The sequence below is a fragment of the Gigantopelta aegis genome, chromosome 2 (genome assembly GCF_016097555.1).
Source record: "Gigantopelta aegis isolate Gae_Host chromosome 2, Gae_host_genome, whole genome shotgun sequence".
Taxonomy (NCBI): domain Eukaryota; kingdom Metazoa; phylum Mollusca; class Gastropoda; order Neomphalida; family Peltospiridae; genus Gigantopelta; species Gigantopelta aegis.
Window position 1 is genome coordinate 28,667,559 of NC_054700.1, and position 13,703 is coordinate 28,681,261.

The window sequence follows — 13,703 nt, forward strand, 5'->3', positions numbered from 1 at the left end:
AAAAATACATTTGGGTGTCAAACTATGGTAAAGCAAACAAAGTGATTATCAACATCAATATAAAAATTCAAGATTTAAATAAAAACAGTGTAAAGAACTGTGAAAAAATACAAATATCACAGATAGATACTGACTTTTACTCAAAATTTCAATTTTGTGCTGTATTGGCCATTCTCAAAGAGAATGTTACACCCCTGCCACCACGGCGAGGTTACATCACGCGCAGGGGGACCAAGACATTACATGCCCCCATTAAAAGGTAAAACAAATAATAAATAAAAAAGTAATGTATCATTTGATAAACACTGACATGTTGGGGGGCATTGAAATTCGGATGAGGGTGCGCATTCCAGCACTTACCCATAGATCCGCGCCTGGTTGTGGCGTTTCTAAACAAACATTCATTTCATTTCGTTCCAGCCAGTGCACCACGACTGGTATATATCAAAGGCCGTAGTATGTACCACCCTGTCTATGGGATGGTGCATATAAAAGACCCCTTGCTGCTAATCGAAAAGAGTAGCCCATGAAGTGGCGACAGCGGGTTTCCTCTCTCAATATCTGTGTGGTCCTTAACCATATGTCTGACGCCATATAACCGTAAATAAAATGTGTTGAGTGCGTCATTAAATAAAACATTTCTTTCTTTCTTTCATTTCCTTTCATTTTATTGGTTGATTAAGTGGGCGGGACGTAGTACAGTGGTAAAGCGCTCGCTTGATGCTCGGTCGGTCTGGGGTCGATCCCCGACGGTGGTTCATCGGGCTATTTCTCGTTTCAGCCAGTGCACCACGACTGGTATATCAAAGGCCGTGGTATGTGCTATCCTGTCTGCGGGATGGTGCATATAAAAGATCCCTTGCTGCTAATCGAAAAAGAGCGACAGTGGGTTTCCTCTCTCAATATCTATCTGATCCTTAACCAAACGTCTGACGCCATATAACCGTAAATAAAATGTGTTGTGTGCGTCATTAAATAAAACATTTCCTTCCTTCCTGCGCTGATTAAACAGTGTGCTAGGATGTCGCGGAACAACCATTGATGTCGTCCAAATAGACAAGCGAACATTAAAGGGAAATAATTCGTGTACAAACAGGTCTCACAGAGTTATCTATTAAATCAAGTGTCTTGTTAAATATTACAGACCGGCCTCGGTGGTGTCGTGGTAGGTAGGTACAGGGTTCGCAGAGTTTTAACGATGCAATGGGTAGGTGTAAGACCACTACACCCTCTTCTCTCTCATAACCACTAACAACTTACCCACTTTCCTGGACAGACAGCCCAGATAGCTGAGGTGTGTGGCCAGGACAGCTTGCTTGAAACTTAATTGGATATAAGCACGATAACATGTTGAAATGAAATTATTAGAATCATATTAGTGCTGCGTGTACCGGCCTCGGTGGTGTCGTAGTTAACCCATCGGACATAAGGCTGGTAGGTACTGGGTTCGCAGCTCCCACCCACAGCGAGTTTTAACGACCCAATGGGTAGGTGTATGACCACTACAGCCTCTACTAACCGCTAACAACTAACACTTTGTTCTGGACTGACAGCCCAGATAGCTGAGGTGTGTGTGTGTGTGTGTGTGTGTGTGTGTGTGTGTGTGTGTGTGTGTGTGTGTGCGTGCGTGTGTGTGTGTGTGTGCGCGCGCGGACAGCGTAATTGAACCTAATTTGGATATAAACACGAAAATCTAAACACTCCATTGTTCACGGTGACACGGTTGTATATTTATGAGTGTGGGGGGGGGGGGGGGGGGAGAAAGAGAAAAAAAGAGAAAAAACCTCTGTAAGAGCCAATTAACATGTTATTTTTAATATAAAAGTATCATCATCTTATCGCTAGGACCTGAATTCGAACTCCGAGCCTTGTCGACTAGCCTTCCAACCATTCTACCACGTTGTGGATCAAATACAATACTGTATTTTAATACTTATAAAGCTCACAGAGGTGTATTGTGACGAAATAAACCGAACACCTACGGAATAAAACGAAATAACTCTAAATGCGTTCTTCTATGCCATATTACCCCCACAGGCACCACAATTTTACACAGAATATAAAAAATGTCCAGTTTATCACAGGCAAAACGTAGCAATATTGGATTACGAAATATAAATATTATGTTAGTTTTCTTGAACAAAATTATTTAAAAGGTATTGTATAAAGTTAAAGTTTAAGTTTGTTTTCTTTAACGACACTTGGGGCGGGACGTAGCCAGTGGTAAAGCGCTCGCTTGACGCGCTGTCGTTCTAGGATCGATCCCCGTTACTGGGCCCATTGGGCTATTTCTCGTTTCAGCCAGTGCACCATGACTGGTATATCAAAGTCCGTGGCATGTGCTATCCTGTCTGTTGGAATGGTGCATATAAAAAATACATTGCTACTTAGGTAAAAATGTAGCGGGTTTCCTTTCTAAGACTATATGTCAAAATTACTAAATGTTTTACATCCATAAGCCGATGATTAATAAATCAATGTGCTCTAGTAATGTCGTTAAACAAAACAAACTTTAACGACACCATTAGAGCCCATTCATTTATTAATCATCGGCTATTGGGTCAAACATTTTGTAATTTTGACATTATTATAGTCTTAGAGAAGAAACCCATTACATTGCTTTCATTAGTAGCAAGCGAATTTTTTATAAGCATCATCCCATAGTCAGAATAGAAAATACCACGGCCTTTGAAATACCAGTCGTGGTGCACTGGCTGGAACGAGAAATAACCAAATGGGCCGACCGAAGGGATCGATCCTAGATTGGCAGCTCATTAGGCAAGCGCTTTACACTGAACTGTTATGTCCCGCTCCTTGTATATAGCTAATCCTAACCTAATATTCACAACATAAAATATATTATTTTTAAAAGCATGTGTTAAGTGGGAGACTATTGCCCCCCCCCCCCCCCCCCCCCCCCCCCCCCTCCTTGCGATAGGTGGCTGCTTTATTAAAGGTCAGTTTGAACTATATTAGATGATCTGGCGTCTTAAGGCAGGGGGTTGTATCCTAAAGGTGGCCGCTTGAGCAAAACGCTTAAAGTTTGTTTTGTTTAACGACACCAATAGAGCACACTGATTTATTTGGTAATTTTTACATATAGTCTTAGCAAGGAAAACCGCTACATTTTGCTATTAGTAGTATGTGAACTTTTATATGTACCATTCCACAGCCGCTGGGGTAGGTCTGTTTTGTTTAACGACACAACTTGAGCACAATGATTAATTAATCATCGGCTACTGGATGTCAAACATTTGGTAATTCTGACACGTAGTCATCAGAGTAAACATTTGTCGATTGGCAGCAAGGGATGTTTTATATGCACTTTCCCACAGACAGGAAAGCACATACCACGGCCTTTGGTATACCAGTTGTGGTGCACTGGTTGGAACGATAAAAAAAAGAATCATTTGAATGGGTCCACCAAGATTGTTCGATCCTGCGACGCAAGCACCTCAGGGTCTGATTAAATCTGTCTGAATACCATCAAGGAAGGAAGGAAATGTTTTATTTAACGACGCACTCAACACATTTTATTTACGGTTATATGGCGTTGGACATATGGTTACGGACCACACAGATATTGAGCGAGGAAACCCGCTGTCGCTACTTCATGGGCTACTCTTTTCGATTAGCAGCAAGGGATCTTTTATATGCACAATCCCACAGACAGGATAATACATACAACGGCCTTTGTTACACCAGTTGTGGAGCACTGAATACCATCAAGGAGCAACCAGTGGATACCTGTGGTTACCTTTTGGTGTAATATTGATTGCGTTGATGCGCCTGCTAATCACACCTGCCTCCATTTGACGTGCCCATTATGTACACTGCTGTTTACAATTCGTGGATGCCACGCCGTCCAGGTTTCTACAAATAACTGTGGCTGCCAGCACGGCTTGCTATGTTGTTGTTTTTTCCTCTTTTTATGTCTGCGATATTCACACGTCTGTTATTTGCCAAGAAAAGGTATTTTTCTCATTTATTCTTGTTTTCTTTTATTTTCCCCATTATCTTTAAAAACTTTCTATCCTTTTTCCTAAGTTGCCTACGATATACATGTTAGTGTTTTAATTTTATTTCGTTAAACAGCACCTAAGCACACAAGTTATTTCCTATAGCTGTGTACCAAAAGAGGATACAGTCTGGGTCACGGTGGACTTATCTTTTTGATACTGCATATATTATAGGGACATTCCTGAGTTTGCTGCAATTTCTAAGACGTTATCGACTAACAGATACTTTTTAACGATTGTAATTACATATCAACTATATTTTTTTGCATAAAATATTAGTGTTAAACGTGTTTCTGATCGTCCTAATATTTGTACTAGGTTAAATTTGATTTTATTTCCTCAAATATATTTTTTCGTACGTACGAAATTATTTGAAGACAAAATCCAGTTTGGGCTTCTTGCAAATATTAAGACGACCAAAAACACATTAAATATACAAACACTGATATTCTAAACAAGAAAATATATTTAATATGCAAGTTTAATCGTAGAAATATTTTATTAGTCTGAAACATATTATAATGCAGCAAACTCAGGAATGTCCCTTTAAAAAAAGAAAGAAATGTTTTATTTAACGACGCTCTCAACACATTTTATATAAGGTTATATGGCGTCAGACATATGGTTATGGACCACATAGATATTGAGAGAGGAAACCCGCTGTCGCCACTTCATGGGCTACTCTTTTTTCGATTAGCAGCAAGGGATCTTTTATATGCACCTTCCCACAGACAGGGTAGTACATACTACGGCCTTTGATATATACCAGTCGTGGTGCACTGGCTGGAACGAGAAATAGCCCAATGGGCCCACCGACAGGGATCGATCGCAGACCGACCGCGCATCGAGCGAGCGCTTAACCACTGGACTACGTTCTGCCCTCCTGCATATATTAGTGCCTTGAATGGCATTGGTGACGTGCATAGATAATTAAAACTTTCTATCCTTTTTCTTAAAGGCATATTGTCACAAACCACTGACCTATTACAACGGCCTAACAAAGTAATACTTAAATATATATATATATATATATATATATATATATATATATATATATATATATATATATATATATATATTTGTCCCTAAATATACTTTATTCAACCATCTACGTAACCACCATACAGTACTTATTAATGGTATTTTGTAAAAATATTTAAATTATGGCAATGGTCCATAATTCAAAAACTAACATTGCTGAGAGGGTTGACATGGATTTCACTCCATCATAGTGTAGTTAAAGTGATGCAATAGCTAGATTTGGTCTGTAAACATTAATGTAATTTTGATTTATTATTCTTTTTGGAGAAATTAGGTCCTTAAATCTGTAACAGTATGTCTTTAAGTTGCCTACGATATACATGTTAGTGTTTTAATTTTATTTCGTTAAACAGCACCTAAGCACAAAAGTTGTTTCCTATAGCTGTGTACCAAAAGAGCATACAGTCTGGGTTAAAGTGGACTTAACGTTTTGATACTGCAGATATCAGTGCCTTGAATTGCATCGGTGACATGCATAGGGAATAACCGCTTACTGCTTTAAGATGTCGGCTTTAGCCTATCCGGCGAAGGTTAGACTCGCTAATGTCGCGAGGCTCTGTCAAGTGGCAACCGCATTCCACCTCAGCAGGATAAAGCAGATATCTTAAGGCAGTAAGCAGTTATTTCATTTATCTTTCAATCCATTAGCAACATGGATAGTAGAACAATAATTATATATTCCAGGGCCCCGTTCCAAGCGATCTTAGCCCTAAGATTACCTTGAGCGCATAGCTACCCCATGCACTTAAGTTGATCTTAGGGCTAAGATCGCTTCGTGGAACGAGGCCCAGTTGAGTACCATCAACCTAGCAATTATTTTGCAGTATGACGTCATACAAGATACATGACTCTAATTCATAAATAAATATAGTCCAGTCAAGCCCCAAAATCGACATACACATCACAAATTACAACAACAGGTTTCTCTTTGTATTTGTTATCAGAAACACCTCTAGATTAACATACTTAAGGGTGTATGTCACGGGGATCCTATAATACCCGTAACTGAATAAAACACGAGTATCCAAATATCTCTCCTAACTGTATATCTATTAGATCTCTCTGTAACGGGCAGTTATACCCGCGTGGCTCGTCTCTAGGTATGAACAGAGATAAGATCTTATATAAAGTATATATAATATAGTACGTTTAGTTCACTAGAAAACACAACAAAAACACAATACACTTTGGAATCTGTATTAATCAACGCTGACAAATGTACTGCCGCAGTAGTTAATTAACAAAAACAAATAGTAACAACCCAGAACTGATCACTTAATTAGTTAATCACTAGGTGTCTAGTTTATACAATATTCTAATCACTTCACCGTGACACAACACCCACACGTGTGATAATTGAGAAACGCTTCCAGGGAAACTTAATTAATAAAGGGATTACAACTCTATTCCTAACTGGTTAATTTTTAATTAACCCTTATCTATTCATTCAGTAACCTTGTAATACAGAATTAATACTGGTACCTATCACAATAAAGACAATAACCTACAGTTTACCTAGGTCCTCTAGGATGACTGGTTAAGCTTTATATATATTTAGAACAGTGAGCCTACAGTTTACTGCGTCAGATTACCGGCAGCACCGTCTAAATAATATTGGTATAATACAGTATTAAAATATTTAAAGTCACATCAATCACATCAAGGTTATACAACGGAGCAGAAAATATATAATTACCAGTCCGGACGGACAACGATCCCCTGGAGCCTTCCTTTTGTTTGTCTTGATATCTCTAAGACCCTAGCTATTTATTATAAAATCCCAGTATCGCCTGGGGGTACATCGCGGCACCGAATACCTACAAGTGATATTTCCACAGCGACCAAGACGACAATTTTCCTTAGATGGCCAGACTTGCTGACGCCTAGTCGCCAAAATCACGGTCGTAAAAACCGCACTCGCGGAGGTATTACGTAACTACTGGCCACATGGCCTCCGTACCTGGGCTGGGTGTGTATTAGGCACAGCTCGACCACGGTCGCGCGGAGGTATTACGTAACACAGTGCCCACCTGGTCTTAAGTGCATATTTGAACTGCACACGGCCCTCTAAAACAATTAATATCGCCACAGGCGAAAACAAAATTAAGAGCATGATCCGTCACAGTGTATATCACCACATCCAATTCTATAGACGACAATAGTAACATATGTGGCTAAAATTCCTACCTGCAGCGTATAAATCGACATAAACACCACGGATATAAATACTACCACCCCTCACCCTTAAAGTGAATCAGAGAACATTGGAGATTAGGCTGCTCATTTCACAGATAACGGGTAGCGTCTATGACTACCACAGTTCCGCACAAAATATGACGGGTTTTTTTTCATTATTATTATTATGATTATTATTATTATTGTTATTTTTTATTATTATTATTTTTTGTTTTTTGTAGCAACCCCATACATGTTTCAAGCACAAGGCTACTCGATACAGTGGTATTAGGTGAAATAAAATTGCATACATTTTTGCCCAGATGAAAGTGGTTTTTTCTTGTTTTTTTTCGCAACAAACACACTCACATTAATAACAAATGACCGGACTTGTGCTCTATCAAAGGATTTGGTTTAGTATTAGAAGTCTAGCAATATATATATGCAGCCCAATTTCACTTTTTGGGCATAAATCCAAGATGGTTGTCAAAAACCTTTATTGACAATACCTGGATTTCAAATGAGTATTTAGTACTGATTTCAAATGCTAAATTGTGGTTTTCAGGATCAACAGAGACAATGTCAAACATAATGTAAATTGACTGGACTGTAGCAGGTCATACAAAAGTGTGCACATCGTTTTTTTGCATGAACCAAACATTAATTGCCGTCAAACCTTATAATTAAATTTATATGCATAATTTAACAGTAAATGTCTCACTTTGTTTTGTTCAGTTTAAACATGTCTGTAGTATTGTTTGTGTAAACTTAACTCATACTTGTGTCGCGTAACAATGTAGATCTTCATTCAATGCTATTCGAATCAGCTGATTACCAAATGACGTCATTTTAGCTGTGTGCATTTTGACAGATTATTATTATTATTATTATTTTATTTTATTTTATTTTATTTTATTTTTTGCGGGGAGGGGCCGTACTTCCAGGTTAAATCTTTACACGTCACAAGAGAAATGAATATTTAGATCATTATGCAACTTCGAGACTGTTCCTCTGAATGGATCTTAAAACTGTAAATTCGAGGTGAATGTTTTATTTAACCTTTCAGAGTAGACCATCATCAATAATTGTCTTACCTGTGTCTATGATTTGTTAATAAAATATACGAACACGAGTGAATTTAGCATAAATTTAATGGTATTCCTAATTTAGGAGCCTGGTCGATTTATTGAGCATAGACTAATATAATAACACTATGAGTCACAGCAGGCTCGTGACCTTTAACAGTTTTCAAAGAAGGGGTCGCGAACCCCCCCCCCCCCCCCCCCCGATCCGTGCCTGTATACAATAATTACACTGTCACTTGTTTGTTTTGTCTATCACCTATTTGTGCCGTGGCTAGGTGTTTATCTATTTGGTGTTGCATGTTGTAGCTTTTATAATTGTGATTCTATCTGGCAAGGTTTGATTGGCACTATATTGGGGCTATTTAACCTACACTGTTTTGACTACACTGGATAGTCCTAAGAAAAGAGAAGGAAGAAAGTTGATTACTGGCGTAGAAAAGTAGAAAAAGCATGTGCCCCCCCCCCCCCCCACACACACACACACTTTTCAGATATTTTGCTTTATGTTTGCTTTATAATACTGTAAATATAAAAGTGTCCATCCCCCCCCCCCCCCCCCCCCACACACACACACACACACACACCCGTTTTTGGCACCTTCCTATGCCAGTGTTGATGTACAGGATGAAAGAGTGGTCAGTTAGTGACTGGAACGGGAAATAACTGGAATAAAGTTTGCTTGTTTATGGAAACCACAGAGCACATTTATTTGTTAATCATTGCCTATTGAATGTCAAACATTTCGAGAGTCTGATATATAGAGAAGAAACCCGCTATATTTTCCCATTATTAGCAAGGGATTTTTTATATGCACTATCCCATATACATGGTAGCACATACCACAGCCTTTGATATGCCAGTCGTGGTGCATTGGCTGGAAGGAAAAATAGTCCAATTTGAACCACCGACGGAGATTGATCCCAGACCGATCGCGCGTCAGGCGAGCGCATTCCCACTTGGTTATGTTCCGCCCCAAGAAATAAAGAAATAAGTGAAAGCCAGGATCGATCTTATAACCTAGCTCTCACCGGGCGTCTGGTGTAACACTGACCTGCATATCACCACTTGTCTGAGAGGATCGGGGACAAGTACACAGGAACGAGATGTATGTATTAGCAGGTTATACAAAGACTGCAAACACGACACTCTTGTTCAAGGTTATATCAATATAAACATGTTTAAACGTTTCTTTTGTTTTATGACACCAATAGTGTACATAGATTTGTTAATCATCGGGTATAGGATGTGAAATATTTGGTAATTTTGACATAGTCTTAGAGTTGAAACCCGCTAAATTTTTTCCATCAGTAGCAAGGGGTCTTTTATATATACAATCCCAGAGACAGGATAGCACATACTACGACCTTTGATATACCAGTCGTGATGCACTAGCTGGAACGAGAATGAATGTGTGTGTGCGTGCGTGCGTGCGTGCGTGTGATAGTTAGTGTATCTAATGTAATATTTTTCAGATTTTATACTTTCAAAATTTAACTTTGCAAATATATATAGGTGTGTTTCTTTCTGTATTGTAAATGTCATATACAATGTATTAGGAATAAAAATTGTATTATGCTAGCCTTTAATATATGATATTGGCGATACCGAAACATACGAAGGTAATGATCTCTTTATTATATAAACTGTCTTTGCAACTATAATTCTAGTCAGTTATTAATCGATATTCAAATGACGTATGAATATGTCACGCGGTGTCGTTCTGAATGGGAACGACGTCAGATATCCTTACATATATATAAACTAGTCCATGACGTTGTTTTATTTTCAGAACGCTGGACGACGTTCAATGTAAAGTTGCTATTGACGGCTGTTGATGCACACGCCCCTACATCATTTCTGGAATCTTACCGTAGTACATTTGCTTAAAAGGAAGGAAGGAAATGTACTATTTAACGACGCACTCAACACATTTTATTTACGGTTATATGGCGTCGGACATCTGCTTAAGGACCACACAGATATTAACAGAGGAAACCCGCTGTCGCCACTTCATGGGCTACACTTTTTGATTAGCAGCAAGGGATTTTTTATGTGCATCATCCCACAGACAGGATAGTGCATACCACGGACTTTGTTACACCAGTTGTGGAACACTGGCTGGGACGAGAAATACTTTTGCTTAGATGTCAATAAACGTAGTGCCGCGACCTGATTAATTTGCAGTTATAAAATTATGAAAACAAAATGTGATTAGATTAGGTGTGCGCCAATCATTAGACGGATTGGCTTTAAGATCAGGAATAAGTCAGACAGATGTGCTTGATTATTCAGTGGATGTCAAATGGTTGAATGAACTTTAATAATTTGTTAGACACAAAATAGTTGAGAGTTCATTAAATAAACTTTGTTTCTTTCTTTTGAATCAATGCAGGAATACCGTCTCAACAATGACCAGGAAATCGAAGAAGCTGTTTTTGCTGGCGTGTATTGTTCTTATTGGCACTATCCTTTTGTTGAGGCTGTTGCTACCGAAGCCGTGGCAGTATACAGACACCTACCACCTTATACGAGTATATATGGACATACAGGACTTTCCTGTGCAGACCGAGGTCATCGGGGGAAACAATACAGACTTTCAAATAAAAGTGGACACAAAAACTATTTATGAGCATTTACTGAAGGTGAGGACTATTCAGGATAGAATGACGTCAAAGGATCCCGTTATCGCGCATTATTCGCCCTCGATGTCTTTACGAGAACAAGTAGACATGATGGTTACCGTGGAAACGTTTGTGACGGTTTGCATGAGAGCAAACCTGACCTACTTTCTGTGGGGTGGGTCACTTCTTGGTGCCTATCGTCACCATGGATTTATACCATGGGATGATGACTTTGACCTAGTTATGAACAGTTCTGACTGGAGGAACATTCGCGATGTGTTGTCACGTGTCCAAGGATACCAGTTGCTTGTTAACGGTTACTCGCAGTGGAAATTTTTCAAAAAGGATCTTCCGTCTGTTCGTGGGGAATCCTTCAAGTGGCCATTTATTGACATTTTCTTCTTTACTGAAGATGCCAGTCATGTGTGGTCCTTGACAGACTCGTTAAAACGTGAACTGGTGAATCCCAAAGAGGATATATTCCCTGTTCAATTCCGTCCGTTTGAACACCTTCTTGTGGCGGTTCCGTGTAAGACTGCGATCATTGTGGACTGCGTGTACGGGGCTAACGAATGCCGTTCGTCAGACTTTTCACATAAGGATAGCAAAGGATTAGATCCGTCCATCGTTGAACGATTGCCGTGTAGTCGACTATTCAATTATTTCCCATTTGTGTTCCGAGAACAATATCCCAATTCAGATAATGTTATTGAAATATCCAAAATTGGGGGCACGATTCTGTCAAATATTTCAGTACCGCTATCGTGTAAAGAATTAAGGTGATTACTGAAAATTATTTCAGGTAATAATCAGTCTGTACTAACGGATCTGTGGATGAAGAACTGCGACATTATCGAAGAGCGTGTTGTATTTATCTTTCACTATTTAAAACAAAATTGTTATTGATGTATTTATTTTTGTTGAGAATCTGTGTGTGAATAATTTGTCAGATCCAGTTATGTTTTAACTTGGTTTGTACCGTTTTAGCGGGGGTGCGGTTGATATTCCTACATGTCAGTTTCCCCACACCTAGCACAACAACCAACGTCCCTACCCCTACAACAACCACCACAATCAGCTTCTCCACACCTATAACACTTACAACACTGGCAGCTTCGCCACTCTAGAACTCCATATAACACTGCCAGCTTCCCCACTCTACAACTCCATATAACACTGCCAGTTTCGCCACTCAACAACTCCATATAACACTGCCAGCTTCACCACTCTACAACTCCGTATAACACTGTCAGCTTCACCATTCTACAACATCACATAACACCTGCAGCTTCACCACTCTAAAACATCACATAACACTGTCAGCATCGTCACTATACAACATCACATAACACTGTCAGCTTCCTCATTCTAAAACATCACATAACACTTTCAGCTCCCTCACTATACAACATCACATAACACCTGCAGCTTCACCACTCTAAAACATCACATAACACTGTCAGCATCGTCACTATACAACATCACATAACACTGTCAGCTTCCTCATTCTAAAACATCACATAACACTTTCAGCTCCCTCACTATACAACATCACATAACACTGTCAGCTTCACCACTCTAAAACATCACATAACACTAGCAGCTTCACCATTCTAAAACATCACATAACACTGGCAGCTTCACCACTCTAAAACATCACATAACACTGTCAGCTTCACCACTCTAAAACATCACATAACACTAGCAGCTTCACCATTCTAAAACATCACATAACACTGGCAGCTTCACCACTCTAAAACATCACATAACACTGTCAGCTTCCTCACTATACAACATCGCATAACACTGGCAGCTTCCTCACGAGACATCATCACATAACACTGGCAGCTTCCTCACTCTACAACATCACATAACACTGGCAGCTTCCTTACTCAACAGCATCACATAACACTGGCAGCTTTCTCACTCAACAACATCACATAACACTGCCAGCTTCCTCACTCAACAACATCACATAACACTGCCAGCTTCCTCACGATACATCATCACATAACACTGCCAGATTCCTCACGATACATCATCCACATAACACTGGCAGCTTCCTCACGATACATCATCACATAACACTGGCAGCTTCCTCACAATACATCATCCACATAACACTGGCAGCTTCCTCACGATACATCATCACATAACGCTGCCAGATTCCTCACGATACATCATCCACATAACACTGGCAGCTTCCTCACGATACAACATCACATAACACTGGCAGCTTCCTCACAATACATCATCACATAACACTGGCAGCTTCCTCACGATACATCATCACATAACACTGCCAGCTTCCTTACTCTACAACATCACATAACACTGCCAGCTTCCTCACTCTACAACTCCACATAACCTGTCAACTTCCTCTCTACAACTCCACATAACACTGGCAGCTTCCCCACTCTACAACATGGCATAACACTGCCAGCTAACCCCACTCTAAAACATCACATAACACTGGCAGCTTTCTCACTCAACAACATCACATAACACTGCCAGCTTCCTCACTCAACAACATCACATAACACTGCCAGCTTCCTCACGATACATCATCCACATAACACTGGCAGCTTCCTCACGATACATCATCACATAACACTGGCAGCTTCCTCACAATACAGCATCCACATAACACTGGCAGCTTCCTCACGATACATCATCACATAACGCTGCCAGATTCCTCACGATACATCATCCACATAACACTGGCAGCTTCCTCACGATACAACATCACATAACACTGGCAG

General features: G+C 39.7%; 1 protein-coding gene across 1 annotated transcript; it reads left to right on the top strand.

The window, feature by feature from the left end:
* Window positions 1-3,851: 3,851 nt before the first annotated feature.
* Window positions 3,852-11,896, top strand: LOC121383500. Its single transcript, XM_041513575.1, has 2 exons — window positions 3,852-3,972; window positions 10,713-11,896. Exons 1-2 carry the CDS (start codon window positions 3,908-3,910, stop codon window positions 11,722-11,724), a joined length of 1,077 nt encoding a protein of 358 aa, XP_041369509.1. The 5' UTR covers window positions 3,852-3,907; the 3' UTR covers window positions 11,725-11,896.
* The last annotated feature ends 1,807 nt before the right edge of the window (window positions 11,897-13,703 follow it).